The 15,486-nt window shown below is 49.8% G+C and overlaps 2 protein-coding genes across 3 annotated transcripts in view; both read left to right on the forward strand.

The window, feature by feature from the left end:
• Kmt2a (lysine (K)-specific methyltransferase 2A) overlaps positions 1 to 6,866 on the forward strand; it is a 48,191-nt gene extending 41,325 nt beyond the window's left edge. Inside the window, exons 30-35 of the mRNA XM_013009681.1 lie at positions 575 to 649; positions 3,154 to 3,328; positions 3,417 to 3,524; positions 3,928 to 4,011; positions 4,392 to 4,521; positions 5,377 to 6,866. Of these exons, the coding sequence (XP_012865135.1) occupies positions 575 to 649; positions 3,154 to 3,328; positions 3,417 to 3,524; positions 3,928 to 4,011; positions 4,392 to 4,521; positions 5,377 to 5,652 (848 nt within the window). The 3' untranslated portion in view covers positions 5,653 to 6,866. The remainder of the gene's footprint in view (positions 1 to 574; positions 650 to 3,153; positions 3,329 to 3,416; positions 3,525 to 3,927; positions 4,012 to 4,391; positions 4,522 to 5,376) is intronic.
• Positions 6,867 to 11,125: 4,259 nt separating this feature from the next.
• Positions 11,126 to 15,409, forward strand: Ttc36 (tetratricopeptide repeat domain 36). 2 transcript variants are annotated; one of them, XM_013009613.1, is made up of 3 exons: positions 11,126 to 11,400; positions 12,243 to 12,431; positions 15,045 to 15,409. In XM_013009613.1, exons 1-3 carry the CDS (start codon positions 11,286 to 11,288, stop codon positions 15,305 to 15,307), a joined length of 567 nt encoding a protein of 188 aa, XP_012865067.1. In that variant the 5' UTR covers positions 11,126 to 11,285; the 3' UTR covers positions 15,308 to 15,409. The 2 variants fall into 2 exon arrangements, with proteins under 2 accessions (XP_012865067.1, XP_012865068.1); XM_013009614.1 differs by having other exon boundaries at positions 12,249 to 12,431; positions 15,045 to 15,342.
• Positions 15,410 to 15,486: the final 77 nt, after the last annotated feature.

Below are 15,486 nucleotides of genomic sequence, written 5' to 3' on the forward strand. Positions count from 1 at the left end.
AAGGCCAGCCCCTTCCCCTCGCTCTTCCCTCTGCCTGGAAGGCTCTCCTGCATTTGCCCTTCATGCGCTCAGCTTTGTCTTCTCTTTGTCTTCTCGGCCAGAGCGTCAGTGCCACTTCCTCTTTCAGAAAAAAGCTTGGTGATGGTGGCTGATGCCTAGTGGAGAACAGGAGAATTGTGATTTGAGGCTAGCCCAGGCAGAAAAGACCCCTTCTAACAAATGGTTGGTGGTGGTGGTCCCCACCTATCATCCTAAACTATATGGGAGCCTGAGATTAGGAGGACTGGGTACCAAGTAAAAAGTCTCTCAGACTCTACCTATTAATCATCAAAATGCTGGAGTGGAGGCATGGCTCAGGTGGTAGAGCACTAGCTGTATAGAAGACAGCTAAGTACAAGGCTGTGAGTTCATGCCCCAGTACTACTAAAAACAAAAGGAAAACAAGCTGTTCTGTCCTAAGAAGATGTGTATTGCGCTGTAGGATCCTAAGCACAATACGTATTGCACACCATTAGTATTAAGAGATGTTGGCATGAATATTTTTCAGCCTACAGTTTTCTTCTTTTCCCTTCAGATGCCTGGAAGTCATTGACAGATAAAGTCCAGGAAGCTCGATCGAATGCGCGCCTGAAGCAGCTCTCATTTGCAGGTAATGGCTAGAGCTGTTAGTTTATTCCTGCCTCAGAACATTCCGGCAACTTGTTAGTCTAAATACCACCACTACAATGACAAAAACAAATAAACTTTCTTTTAAAAAAATCATGATCTTTGGCCAGGCAGGCAGGTGGCTCACACCTGTAATCCTAGCTATTCAGGTACGAGGCCGGCCTGGGAAAACCTTAGTGAGATGCTTCTTAATAAGCCTTCCCCATGTCCCCTGCCTTGCTGGGGCATGTTCATTCTTTTCTTTTTTTTCTTTTTGGTCTTTTCTGGTGCTGGGGATTAATTCAGGACGTTGCATTGCTAGGCAAGCAACATCCCGGCCCGCATGTTCATTTATTTAATCGTCCAGCTTACTGTGTTTTGAGTGTCCTGTATACATTTTTGTTTGCTTGTTTTGTTTTGTTCTTGCCAATCCTGGGGCTTGAACCCAGGGCCTGGGCACTGTCCCCAGTTTCTTTTGCTCAAGGCTAGCACTCAACCACTTGAGCCACATTGCTACTTCTGGCTTTTTCTGCTTATGTGGTACTGAGGAATCGAACCCTGAGCTTTGTTCATGCTAGGTAAGCCCTCTACCACTAAGCCACATTCCCAGCCCTGTACATTTTTTTTTCTTTTAAAGAACGCTGATGAATTAAGTGCCAGTGGCTCACGCCTATAATCCTCACTACTAAGGAGGCTGAGATACGAGGATCCTGGTTCAAAGCTGGCCCAGGCAGGACAGTCCATGAGATTCTTGTCTCCAATAAACCACCAGAAAACCAGAAGTGGCACTGTGGCTCAAGGAGTAGAGTACTAGCCTTGAACTGAATTGCTCAGGAATAGCATCAAGGCCCAGAGTTCAAGCCCCAAGATCAAAAAAAGAGAGAGAGAAAGATAACTGATGAGTTTGAAAAGCCTTTAGTCATCTCTGCCAACAGATTTATACAAATGTTTTCATATATAAAAAGGAAGTTAAAATGCTAATAATTGTATGCAACTGAGTAAGAGAGTAGCTAGTAAATATGTAACTGTCTTTGCTGTAACAACACAGCAAAGTACACATTAGGAGTATGCTGGTATTCCTCTTATACTGATCAGCATAGGAGCAAGGAACACAAGTACTTCTACAAACAATATTGGGATTGTGTGTAGGATCACATAATATGAAGATCAAATGTCAGTATAATAGCTCTATGATTTTGAGGGTTAAATTCTCTGGGACTAGGTTTCCTTTTGTTAAAGTGAATGGGCTAGCTTGGCTCACGGGTGGCTCACACCTATAATCCTAGCAACTCAGGAGGCTGAGATCTGAGGATCACAGTTCTAAGCCAGCCCGGGCAGAACAATCCCTGTGTGATTCTTTTTTTTTTTTTTGGTCATGGGGCTTGAACTCTGGGCTTGGGTGCTGTCCCTGTGCTCTTCAGCTCAAGGCTAGTGCTCTACTGCTTTAGCCACAGCAACCATTTCTGATTTTCTAGTGGTTTATTGGAGATAAGAGTCTCATGGAGTTTCCTGCCCGGGCTGGCATTGAACCATGATCCTCAAATCTCAGTCTCCTGAGTAACTAGGATTACCTGGCTCCTGTGAGATTCTTATCTCCAAATAACCACTCAAAAACCAGAAGTGTGGTTGTGGCTCAATTTGTAGAGTGCTAGCCTTGAGCACAGAGAGACCTAGGGTGGGCTGGGAATGTGGTTTAGTGGTAGAGTGCTTGCCTAGCATGCATGAAGCCCTGGGTTCGATTCCTCAGTACCATATAAACAGAAAAGGCCAGAAGTGGCACTGTGACTCTTGCTAGCCTTGAGCAAAAGAAGCTCAGAGACCATGCCCAGGCCCTGAGTTCAAGCCCCACAGTCGACCAAAAAAAAAAAAAGTGAACAGACTAGGGATACGTAGCTCAGTGGTAGAGCGCTAGCATGTGTGAGGCCCTGGGTTCCATCTCCAGAAGCACAAAAGACAAAAACAATAATGCTACCTCAGAATAGTCAGTATAAGCATGAAGTGAAATAGTGCAGTAGCAACTCCGAGTACACAACAGCGTATATAGACTACAGTTTTGCAGTATCCTGTGTGAATGTGTGTGGTTTTTTGTTTTTGTTTTTTTGTCAGTCATGGGGCTTGAACTCTGGGCCTGGGCTCTGTCCCCTCAGCTCTTCAGCTCAAGGCTAGCACCCTACACTTGAGCCACAGCGCCACTTCTGGTTTTCTGGTGAGAAAGAGTCTCACAGACTTTCCTGCCTAGGCTGGCTTTGAACGGTGATCCTCAGATCTCAGCCTTCTGAGTAGCTAGGATTACAGGCGTGAGCCACTGGTGCCCAGCTAATGTGTGTGGTATTGATGGATGAATACCAGCATTATTTTGGCTGCTGTCTGGTGCAGATTTCTAGGTAGGCAATTATCATTTGCCCATGAGCAGCCGCTGGCAGCCGCCCCATAGCACGGGCACTTTGTTTGTGCTGTCTGCTTCCTGCTGGCTGCACTCCTGCCATCTGGGTGCCTTTGACCCCACAGGTGTGAACGGCTTGAGGATGCTGGGGATTCTCCATGATGCAGTTGTGTTCCTGATTGAGCAGCTGTCTGGTGCCAAGCACTGTCGGAATTACAAATTCCGTTTCCACAAACCTGAAGAGGCCAATGAACCCCCCTTGAACCCCCACGGCTCAGCCAGGGCTGAGGTCCATCTGAGGCAAGTACCCGTGGAGATTCCCACTGCTACCATTGTCTTGACGTGCTGCTCCATTCTTTAAATGTAAACCTTCATCTTTTGGCTCCAGGAAGTCGGCATTTGATATGTTTAACTTCCTGGCTTCTAAACACCGACAGCCTCCTGAGTACAACCCCAATGACGAGGAGGAGGAGGAGGTGCAGCTGAAGTCCGCTCGGTGAGTGCCCAGGGAGCCAGTCATTCCAAGCGTCCTTTCCCTCCACCCCGCTTCAGGGCGCTGTGTCCTTGTGCTTGGACCACAGCTTCCTGATGCATTTAAGAAGACTCAAATCTAGTTTGCGTTGGAATGTAGCTGGCTAGTAAAGAGAGGACTGTAAGTTAGAAGAAATTTGAGCAGCTGTAAGATGCCAATTTTTTTTTCATGGTAATAGCCTTTGCTGATAACTTTGCTGTGTGTGTAACCATAGATGTGGTCAGAAAGAACTGTCTTGGAAAGGGGCCTCGTTTAAGAAATGCCAGAGAGTGAATAAGTATATTCGTAGTCTCTAGGATCCTTCACTTCAAGACTCAAAACATTATTTCCTGAAAAGAATTTGCTAATAATTTGTCTTCTCTCCTAGGAGAGCAACTAGCATGGATCTGCCGATGCCCATGCGTTTCCGGCACTTAAAAAAGACTTCTAAGGAGGCAGTTGGTGTCTACAGGTATGGCTAAGATTGTAGAGCGAATAATGAAATGAATGAAATGATGAAGAGACTGAATGCTGGAGTAACTCCCTCCTCCTGGCAGTGAGGCATTTGTGTGTACAGTTAATTGAGCCTGAGCTCCTGAGCTTCTGCAGCTTCTTGTATTAAACATGGACTTCCCCATAGACACACTAGAGCACTGCTGCTTTTAGAAGGCTAGGGAATGTAGAAATCACGCATCTTTGGCCATTTGTCAGCACAGTATATGTGCACAAATTCCTTGTAAGTGACCATCTGGGAAGCTAATAGACATGGAGAATCCATTCATTGATACATATTTATGGATTCACACAATACTGGGAAACTTATGCCTGGTCTCTCCCATCTCTCTGGCCCAGGTCTCCCATCCACGGTCGGGGTCTTTTCTGCAAGAGAAACATTGATGCAGGTGAGATGGTGATTGAGTATGCCGGCAACGTCATCCGTTCCATCCAGACCGACAAGCGGGAGAAGTATTATGACAGCAAGGTGAGGCCCCCCCCTCTTCCTGTCCCTATTCTTCGGTTTTACCCTAAAAAAGGACCACAGCTGTCCACTTGATCCTTGAATCCCCAAAGAAATTATACGTACTGCCTGGCTCTGGTGGCTCAGGCCTGTAATCCTAGCTACTTAGGAGACAGATCTGAGGATCAAGGTTCAAAGCCAGTCTGGGCAGAAAAGTCTGTGAGACTCTTATCTCAAATGGAACTGTGTCTCAAAGTGGTAGAGTGCTAGCCTTGAGCAAAAAAAGCTTAGGGATAGCACCCAGGCCCAGAGTTCAAGCCCCACAACCCACCAAAAAGAAAAAGAAAAGAAATGATATGTGCTATCAATTCTAAGACATTTTTTCTTCAGTGCTAGGAGTCAACCCCACAAAGACATTAAAAAAAAAAAAGTTATATCTCCAAGACCTGTGAAAAGTCCCCATACATGTTCAGAATCTACTCTAAAGATAAGCATGCAGACACCCTGGAGAGCTGGGCACCAGTGGCTCACGCCTGTAATCCATCCACTCAGGAGGCTAAGATCTGAGGATCTCAGTTAGAAGCCAGCTGGGACAGGAAAGTCTGTCAGATTCTTATATCTAGTTAACCACTAAAAAGCCAGAAGTGGGGGTTGTGGCTAAGTGGCAGAGCACCAGCCTTGAGAGAAAAAGCCAAGCAAGAGATAGCACCCAGGCCCTGAGTTCAAGCCCAAATACTGGCAAAAAACAAAGAGGGGGGGGGAGCGGGAATAACAGTTTCAAGGCTGTATGACTCAATGATACATCTCTTGACTTTGGGGTTCCATCCCCAGCACCTAAAGTTACTAAGCAAATAGCCAGTTCTTCTTCTTCATGTGTAGGGCATCGGCTGCTACATGTTCCGCATTGACGACTCGGAAGTAGTGGATGCCACCATGCATGGGAACGCCGCGCGCTTCATCAATCACTCGTGTGAGCCCAACTGCTACTCACGCGTCATCAACATCGATGGGCAGAAGCACATCGTCATCTTCGCCATGCGCAAGATCTACCGGGGCGAGGAGCTCACCTACGACTACAAGTTCCCCATCGAGGACGCCAGCAACAAGCTGCCCTGCAACTGCGGCGCTAAGAAATGCCGCAAGTTCCTGAACTAACGCTGCTCTTTCCCCCGGGCCCAAGTACCAGCACCCAGGGCCACCCAAAGCAGTGCTGGAGGCCTTGCGCCAGGACCAAGCGGGCTGGTGGAGGCGCCTCTGTGGCCGAGCCCCCTATTGTCCATATCCATGTCATACATGTGGTCAGAGTCTTAGAAATGAGGTCTCAAAGAAAGATCCATGACGGGCTTTCTTGGAGGACCCCTCTTGACTGTCAGCTGTTAAGCTTGCTGGGGAACTAGGTCCTGGGCCATGTGCCTGGAAGGAGCCTCGCGAGGCTTGGTTTTCTTGGGAGGTGGGGCCTGAGCATTCCTCCAAGAGCAGTTGTCTTCCTCACCTCAGCTCTTCCCCAGGCTCTCGGAGCCGAGGGTCAGGCAGGACTGAGATCCGGGCTGACTGGACACAGCCTGCTAGTCTGCCAGCCAGGCCCTGCCTGTGGCCATCTGTTGAACAGACAGCGGTCTGGTGGTTTTCCCTGCTCGCCTTTCCTTGAGAGCGTTCACCTCCAGCTGGGAGACAGGATTCCTGGCACCTCTGGTGTCAAAAGGCTGTCTTGGGGTTGTGCCAATTAATTACCAAACATTGAGCCTGTGGGCCGGAAGTGGGAGTACTTAATCCCTGTGAGCCTTATCTCAGCCAATCACCTTCTTGACCATAGGAGCGGCTTTCCTCTGCCATTCTTCTCTTCACTCCGCCTTCCTTCCTGTCCTCCATCCCACTGCTTTCCCATCCTGCTTCCTGGGTGGTAGGGGGCTGACTCCCCGCTCAGGGGCACTCGCCGGTGGGCGCAGGGCCTGCCTACGCGAAGGTCCCCGAGCTGCAAGCACTCCAGGGGGGAAGTGGACAGGAGCCGCTAGCCAGAACCAGACAGAATTTGAAGACGTTGTGCAACTCTCCCCTGAGAGTTCTGAAGAAATATATGTAGCATGATTTTTTTAGAAGAGGATACAGATTGTTTCAATAGGATTTGAATCATGCAACCACCAGAGTACCATAACCAGGAGAACCCCTGCGCCCCTCCCTTCCTAGGACACGGGAACCTTCTTTCCCCTCTTTAAGACATAGGAAGACTTAGTTTTTAAATAGTCAATGTCTAGTTGAAGGCAGAACACTAATCATTTCAAGGCCCAGCACTTGGGGACTAGACCGCGGGGTGTGGAGGGGCCGCCGCTGCCAGCGCGCAGCCGCGGCTGAAGCGAACTCCATGACACTACTGCGCCTGCGCGGGTGCGCTCACGCAGCCTCCAGTGTTTTTCTCTTCCTTCCCCCAAGACAGTGAGTGTCTTGAACCTGTTAAATTAAGTCATTGGATTTTACTCTGTTCTGTTTACAGTTTACTATTTAAGGTTTTATAAATGTAAATATATTTTGTATATTTTTCTATGAGAAGCACTTCATAGGGAGAAGCACTTATGACAAGGCTATTTTTTAAACCGCGGTATTATCCTAATTTAAAAGAAAATCGGTTTTTAATAATTTTTTATTTTCATAGGATGAAGTTAGAGGAAATATTCAGCTGTACACACAGAGTCTGGTTTCCCGCCAGCTCCCCTGGAAGGTGGGCTTTTCCTTGTTTCACATGTAGCTCGTTCGTGCCCCGTGTTCTCTGGTGGGTTCTTGAAGGAAGATCACTCAGCTCCATTAGGCCGCTCCGCCCTTTCCCGAGGAAGCCCCTCCTCCCACGGCTCCCCGAGGATCTCCACTCGCCAGTTTCTTCCTTCCCACGCCGCCCGGCCTCGCCGCTGGCGCTGCTCCGCGCGCGTTTCCCTCATCTTGCCTTACTTCAGAGTTAGCAGCCAACCAGTTCCGTGGCACCTTGACATCCTCCATCACCATCTGTCTCATAGATCATTTCCTTTTTCTTTCCTTTCCCTCTGCCCCCCAAGTCCTCAGATCCGCAAAGAACCCGCTGACCCCCTGTGCCCTCTTTCGGGGCGGCCTGTTGAAACTGAAGCACAGTGCGACCGCTCACGAAAAAGCAGACCCCGCGCCGCGCGGCGTCGCCCAGCGGTGAAGTCCACGGCGGGCGGGGGGGGGCGCCCTTTTCTCGCCCATTCCTCTGCAAGTCTAGCAAAGCAATACGACTCAGCCCAGCACTCTGCCCCAGGACTCCCGGCTCTGCGGTGCCTTCCATCCTGGGCTCCCTTGTCTCCCAAGACCTTAAGGACTTGGTCTGGTGGCTTTGCTGGACCCTTGTCGCTGTCGCCGCTGTCATGCAGGGAGCCCAGCACTGTGGCCAGGGCGGCAGAGGCTTCCTTGCCGTCGTGGCGAAGTGCCAGCAGGGGACTGGGCAGCAGCCTACCCAGCCCTCACCTCCCGTCCTCCTCTGCCCAGGAACGAGATGCGCTGGCCCGAGGGGTCCCATGCGCGTCTCGTTCACTTTATTATTGCACTGTGTGAGGTTTTTTTGGTAAATCCTTGTATTCCTATTTTTTTTAATGAAAAAAAAAAAACTTAAGCTGCATTTGTTACTGAAATGATTAATGCACTGATGGGTCGTGAATTCACCGTGAGAAAGACCCAGAGGCCAGCCCGAGGGTGGGGAAACTCAGCTAAACAGACCTAGTCACTGCCCTGCTAGGCCAGCTGTACTGTGAGCCCTCACCCTCTGTCCATACCCACGCCCCGAGGGCGGGGGAGGAGCACACTCTGCCTCCCCTGCCAGCTGCAGAACGGTTTGCCTTGCCTTCTCACCCGACTGTCACCCACAGAAAGGAGAAAACTCCCTCTCGCAGCTCAGCCTTGAGTCCATTGCCAAAATCAGCATACCTGCCAGCAACTCGGGGGACAAACTAAGGTTTCCCTAGGAAGAGGGGAAGAAGGCAAAAATGGCCTGGCTGTCTCCAAAACTGTGTCTGAAAACTATGTCTGTTTTGAAAGTGACCAAGGGACCCTCCGCACCAAAGTGCTGACTGAGGAATCGGGGGGGTGGGGGGTGGTCATTCCCAGGAGTCCCCCCTGAGGGGCATCCCAGATCCCAAGGAGTACAGCTCGAGCCTGGTCAGTTCTCAGAGCCAGCTCAAGTACCGCTTTGCTGCTAGAACCTGTTGTGGCTGCACTTTCTGGTGGCTCCGTGACAGCTGTGTGGCCAGTATAGCTGCATGGCGTTGACCCCTTGGCCGGAACCTGGTCCCCTGGTTCCTCCCTCCCCCCCCCGTGGCTTCCCTCCCCCATTCTTAGGTCAGTAGCAGTGAGCAGGGACACCCCTGCAGCTGTGTTTTGAACCAGGCTCCTTTACCAGGTCCCAGCTTACCACCACCCTGACAACCCCCCCGGCCAACGCAGTGAGCACCATGCAGTCACCTTGATTTAAAAAAACCTTATATAACAACACACACGCACACACACACACACACCATCTTTTAATGAATGTATCTTTCTAAAGGACTGACGTTCAAACAATTATCTGAAAATACTAAAGGTCAAAAACCTTGTCAGATGTTAAGTTTGATTTGGGATTCTTTTTCATAGAAATCAACTTGTTTTTTAAGGAAAAGCGGGTCATTGCAAAGGGCTGGGTGTAATTTTGTGTTTTCACTTCCTTCATTTTAAAAGCAATACAAGGTTATTGAGCAGATGGTTTTGTGCCGAATCATGAATATAAGTCAAGTCTCACACTCTGAAAACTTGCAACTTTTTTGTTTGTTTTGGTTTTCAAATAAATATAAATATGATATATATAGGAACTAATATAGTAATGCACCATGTAACAAAGCCTAGTTCAGTCCATGGCTTTTAATTCTCTTTAACACTATAGATAAGGATTGTGTTACAGTTGCTAGCAGAGCAGGAAAATGTCAGGCTAGCGTTCCTCTGATTTTCACATCGGGGGACCCCAAGCCACAGGGGGGTTGGCAAAATCCACCATTCTCCCAGAGAGCAATGCGGAAATGGTGTCACCTGGATTTTTCCTGCTCGTCAATGTTGCCAGTCAGTACCTGTACTCTTTGTTTCTCTACTTTTGGTTATGAATGTTGGGGTTACCACCTGCATTTAGGGGAAACTTGTGTTCTGTGCTTTCCTGGTATCTTGTTCTGAGGTACTCTAGTTCTGTCTTTCAACCAAGAAAATAGATTTGTGGTGTTTCTTTTATTGAACTTTTAACAGTCTCTTTAGTAAATACAGGTAGTTGAATAATTGTTTCAAGATCAACAGACGACAAGCTTCTAGAAATAAGACATTTCTCGACAACTTTATCATGTATAACAGATCCTTTGAGTTTTTTTTTCCTGTGTTCTTCCAAGCTTCTGGTTAGAGAAAAAGAGAAAGAAAAAAAAAAGAAAAAGAGGAAAATGTTTGTAAGTCCATCAGTGTTAACTCCCTGTGACAGGGATGAAGGAAAATACTTTAATAGTTCAAAAAATAATAATGCTGAAAGCTCTCTACGAAAGACTGAATGTAAAAGTAAAAAGTGTACATAGTTGTAAAAAAAAAAAGGAGTTTTTAAACATGTTTATTTTCTATGCACTTTTTTTTATTTAAGTGATAGTTTAATTAATAAACATGTCAAGTTTATTGCTGCAAATGGTCGCGCTTCCTTCTGGCCTTGTCAGGGGCGGCAATGGGGAGGGGCATTGCCTCTGTCAAGGTTTCAAAATACTTTACAGTACAGCCTTTTAAGATGGAATTACGAGTTAGGCTCTGGTGACTCATGCCTGTAATCCTTAGCTACTCAGGAGGCTGAGATCTGAGGATCAAGGTTTGAAGGCAGCTCAGGCAGGAAAGTGCATGAGACTCATCAACAAAAAACTGGAAGTGGAGGTGTGGCTCAAGTGGTAGAGTGCCCACTGTGAGTGAAAAAAACAAAAAGCTGAGTGAGAGTAACAGGCCCTGAGTTCAAGTCCCATTATCAGCACAACAACGAAAAGATAGACTCACAAAGTGCACTCCCTGTGGCCGCCTTTTGGTCCCACTGCTTCCTGGCTGCCTTAACCTGGATTTCTTCCCTTCACTCAGCAGTGACCTGTATTCAGGATCCAACATGCTGGATGTGAGGAAAGGGTCAAGAGGACAGAGGAATCGTTCCCTTCGCCCTTCATCCCTTTATTTTTATTTTTTTGTCGGTTGTGGGGCTTGAACTCTGGGCTTGGGCACTGTCCCTCAACTCTTCAGCTCAAGGCTACTGCTCTACCACTTGAGCCACAGCACCACTTCCAGTTTTCTGGTGGTTCATTGGCGATAAGAGTCTCATGATGTTCCTGCCCAGGCTGGCTTTGAACCTAGATCCTCAGATCTCAGCCTCCTGAGTAGCTAGGATTACAGGTCTGAGCCAACAGCGCCCAGCTTCATCCCCACTTTATCCAGGGAAAGTCAAGCTATGACTTCTAAACTGACTGACAAAAACATTCCAGTACCTTCCACCTTAAGGCTGAGACTGGATCTGTTTATTTTGGTAAGAGCATGGGTTCAGTTGAGAAATCATTGCAAATATTCTGCTAAGCCAAGGACACTAACCCCAATCACAGAGGTTGAACTTACACTAGAGCCAAGGAATGGGAGGCACTTCTGGGGAGGAGGTCCCCAAACAGAATCTCCTCCTCTAAAATCAGCTACCTGTGGGGCACTGTGACCCCACCCCAGCACCCTGCCTCTTTTGTCCTCAATCCCCTCTCCGGACTTCATTCGGGAGCACCATGGGGACTCCGAATGATCAGGCAGTGTTGCAAGCCATCTTCAACCCTGACACCCCCTTTGGAGATGTAGTGGGATTGGACCTGGGAGATGAAGCAGAGAAGGATGAAGATGAAGGTGAGCCTTTGACCTTGGCCTGTGGCTCTGCATACGGGCACCAAGCAGGAAGGGACCAAGGCTGCTGCTTCCTCCCAGCTGGGTTACTGACATCAGAGTTGGAGGCTGGCTCGTGTTGAGTGTACAGTGCAGTGCGGGGTTGGCAAGAGACGTTCTGCCAGCAGGTGCCAAAGCCTCACTGTTGGGTGATGTTAAACTCTGAAACCTTTGTCAAAACAATGTTATCTCCCACAGAATGGAGGACAAACGGGGTAAGGGGATAGTGGCTCAGTTGACTAGTCTTGGCCTAGCCCCCAGAGCTGCCATTTATTTACACTATTATAACAAGGTCAGCCCTGAACTTCCTTCTGCAGAGGAAGCACGCTCAGCAGCGACCCCTAGTGGAGGATGCCCTTGTTTCTAGACAGGTGATACTCAAGCCTCACTGAAACTACAGGCTGAAAGGCTGAGGAATACATCTGGGGGGGCTTTTCACACCCTAGGAATGTCATGGTGGCCTTTAGGGGACAGAGTAGTGCAGTAAAATGAGAACCAGCTCAATGTAGAGCCAGGAAGACGAAAGCTTCCAACGTAGAACTTAAAGACTGTGACCTTGACTACGTTATTGACCTAGGAACGAGTTTGGACTACTGTTGGCCAGGAGGAGTCCCAGGGCCCTTTTCCAAATTCCTTTGGGCCTTAGGTAGTAGTGTTAGCTCCTCGCCTTGAGCTCAGTGTTTCTTACCCACACGCTGCCACTCACCCCTGCCATGGTCCACACTGGGCTGGCTCAGCTCCCAGGATTCCATCCTCATTCCTGGGTCCCTCTGGCCTGTGTGCGCTCCCCTTACCCCCTTGTGCAGATGGAGTTTTCCCTCAAGCACAACTGGAGCAGTCTAAAGTCCTGGAGCTGCAGGGGGTGATGGCAGCAGAGGCGGGTGACCTCAGCACAGCCCTGGAGAAGTTTGGCCAGGCCATCTGCCTGCTGCCGGAGAGAGCTTCTGCCTACAACAACCGAGCGCAGGCCAAGCGGCTCCGTGGAGATGTGGCAGGTGAGGGGACACACCTGGGAAGCTCTGCAGAAAGTGTCTCTCAAGGGCACTGAGATGAGCTGGTGCAGAGCAAGGGCGTGGGGGATGAGAGCCTGGGATTTGGAGTGGGCCCTGCTAACTTGTGGGAGACTGTGAAAGAAGATACTGTAATCCATTCGTTTAAGGAATATCTGATGAAAGCCTATGGAATAGCAGTGGGCTAGGGCAGAGGACACAAAGATAAGAAATGCACTGCCTACAGCTGACATTTACATAGTAGTTCCTATTTGTTATGCATTAAATGCTTTACATATGAGCCATAGAAACAACCTGAAAAGTCATATCTAGTGTTATCCATGTTAAAGATGCAGAAACCGAAGCATGCGAAGGTTAAGTGTGCTCAGGCTCCTCCAGCCCAGAAGGGACAGAGCTGGGATTTAAGCCAGGTGGTAGCACTCTTAATCCACATGATCCTGCTCTTGGGGTTGGTCATAGTTCAGAGCAGAACATAATGAGTTGATGGGCATGAGGGGGGCAGTATAAGAGCTGCTCCTGGAGCAGGTGGGCAGCATGAAAAGATTGGGAAGTGAGCTCACAGAGGTGGGCAGGGCCAGGTGGCAATGAACTCAGTGTATCAGAGATTGGACGTGTGTGTGTGTGTGTGTGTGTGTGTATACACACCTGTACTGAGGCTTGAACTCAGAGCCTCACACTCTTGCTCAGCTTTTTCACTCAAGGCTAGTCTTCTACCACTTGAACCCCTTCTGGTTTCTTGCTGGTTAATTGGAGATAGTCTCATGGAGTTTTCTGCCCAGACTGCTCTTCAAACCATGATCCTCAGATCTGAGCCTCCTAAATATAGCTAGGATTACAGGCATGAGCCCCCAGCCCCCAGCTCAGGTTGGCCTCTCGAAAACATGTACCTAGAAGTTTCAGAGGTAGGGTAACTGGGTCAAACCTACTACACTGAAGATAAGCTGGCTGGCACGGGAAAGCATGGTGCAATGAGCCAGGCTGATGGGAAGATGGAACCCACAGACACCTAATGGGGAATGAGGTAACAGGATTAGTGTTTCTGGAACCAAAAATGCCAACCAGAGAGTCTGGACTCCATTCTGGGACAACAGAGAATCCTCCAAAGCCCTTTCCAGGCTGGCCTGCCCTGTGCTGAAGTCAGCTTGCAAAGCAAAACTCCCGAGTGGAACAGGTTGACTCCATCTAGAAAGCTCCTCCAGACCAGCTCTGCAGAGGGAAACTGAGCAACACCACAGTCTGAGGGCTTCCCCATCAGAAGCCTGGGTGGGGTGAGGAGCACAGCTGGTGTCAGTTCTGGGAACCAAGTCCTGGAATTGTGACACTCAGTCTTGCTCCAGGACGGGGCTGAGCTCCCAAGGCCCCTGTGGCACTCTCTAGGAGCCTCGAATGAGTGTGAAGCAGAGCCCAAGAGAAAGCAGCTAGACTCCAACTAGCTGCCTGAGGTTCTGAGTTCAGAGCTCAGAATCCCAACCCAACTCTTTTGTATTATATAAGGATCATAAAAATGAAGCTGGGAAACTGGCACCGGAACCTCCTTCCAAAGAAATGAGATACACAATACTGAAGATGATAGAGAATGAGGAAAGGTAGCGAGCTCAGTAAACAGCAGAGAGCAGTTCTAAATAATGCAATGGAAGGAAGGGGGGAGGGGAGAGCCCTCAGAAAGGAAGAGTTGAGAAAGTGCTTTTATAGCTGATAGATACATTGGTCCCTGGGATTCAGAGTAAGGCCCTGACACAGGATTTATACTTAGTAACTTCTCTGTGGAATAGCAGAGACAATGGGCCAGAATCAATACTGTGATCATTCAGTCCTCCCAGCAACCTTCCCTTCTTGTTTTTTTTTTGGTGTTTGAAGGTACTGTGTGCGTGTGTGTGTGTTTGCACGCACGTTCTGGTGGTGGGGATTGAACTAAGGGACTTGCACTCTTGTCCAGCTTTTTGTTCACAGCCAGCACTCTACCATTTAATCTGTGCCTGAAGTCTGGTATTTTGTTGGTTAACTGACGACAGTCACTTGGGCTTTTCTGCCTTCAAAGCAAGATCCTCCAAATCTCAGCCTCCTGAGTAAGCAGGATCACAAGGATGAGCTATAAACACCTGGGTACTAAGAGTTTGTACCTGGGGCCTTGTACTTGCTAGGCTGAGGCTCTTACCACTTAACCCACACACCCAGCCCAGCTTTTTGCTATTTATTTTGGAGATGGGAGTCTAGTGGACGTTTTCCTGCCTGAGATGGCCTCAAACCACAATCCTCTAGGTCTCAAGTCTCCTGAGCAGCTAGAACTATAGGCGTGAACCACTGGCGGGCGGGAAGGCTCATGTCGTGGTGAACCACGCAAGTCCTAGGCTTTGGGGGCAGCTCTGCAACTGTCTGTGAAGCCAAGGGCAAGCCTCCGCCCTTCCACCTAGACCAGTGTAATGGGAGAAGCGGTCCCTTCCCCAAGTCCCAAATGTCGGCTCCGTGCTGGGGGGTGTGTGGCGGGGGAGGGATAAAAATCTCCCGAGAGCCTCCGGGGGTCCTGAATGACAGGTGGGCGGGGCCCGGGCGTCGGGAGCGCGCCGCTGATCCCGCCTCACTCCCCCCCCCTCCGCGCAGGCGCCCTGGAGGACCTGGAGCGCGCCCTGGAGCTGAGCGGCGGCCGCGGCCGCGCCGCCCGCCAGGCCTTCGTGCAGCGCGGGCTGCTGGCGCGGCTGCAGGGCCGGGACGAAGATGCCCGCAGGGACTTCGAGCGGGCGGCGCGGCTGGGCAGCCCCTTCGCGCGGCGCCAGCTGGTGCTGCTCAACCCTTACGCCGCGCTGTGCAACCGCATGCTGGCCGACATGATGGGGCAGCTGTGCGGCCCCCGCAACGGACGCTGAGCACTAGGGGGCGGGCGGGGGGGACGGGAGGGGACCCTGAGCCAATAAAGCTGCGAGGCCTCGCCGACCGACTGCGTCCTCTGTGTGTCCGCCCTCGCGCCCCGCGCACACCGCAGCGCGCGCGGCCCCGCCGGGGCAGCCGGACGGGCATCTATTGGTCCTGCCTGGCGCAGACCCCG

The sequence above is a fragment of the Dipodomys ordii genome, unplaced genomic scaffold (genome assembly GCF_000151885.1).
Source record: "Dipodomys ordii isolate 6190 unplaced genomic scaffold, Dord_2.0 Scaffold10, whole genome shotgun sequence".
In the NCBI taxonomy this organism is placed as follows: Eukaryota; Metazoa; Chordata; class Mammalia; order Rodentia; family Heteromyidae; genus Dipodomys; species Dipodomys ordii.

Coding starts and splice junctions, on each gene's coding strand:
- Ttc36 (XM_013009613.1), top strand. CDS start 11,286: ATGGGGACTCCGAATGATCAGGCAGTGTTGCAAGCCATCTTCAACCCT. Junction 11,401..12,242: donor AGAGAAGGATGAAGATGAAG/GTGAGCCTTTGA, acceptor CCCCTTGTGCAG/ATGGAGTTTTCCCTCAAGCA. Junction 12,432..15,044: donor GCTCCGTGGAGATGTGGCAG/GTGAGGGGACAC, acceptor CCCTCCGCGCAG/GCGCCCTGGAGGACCTGGAG.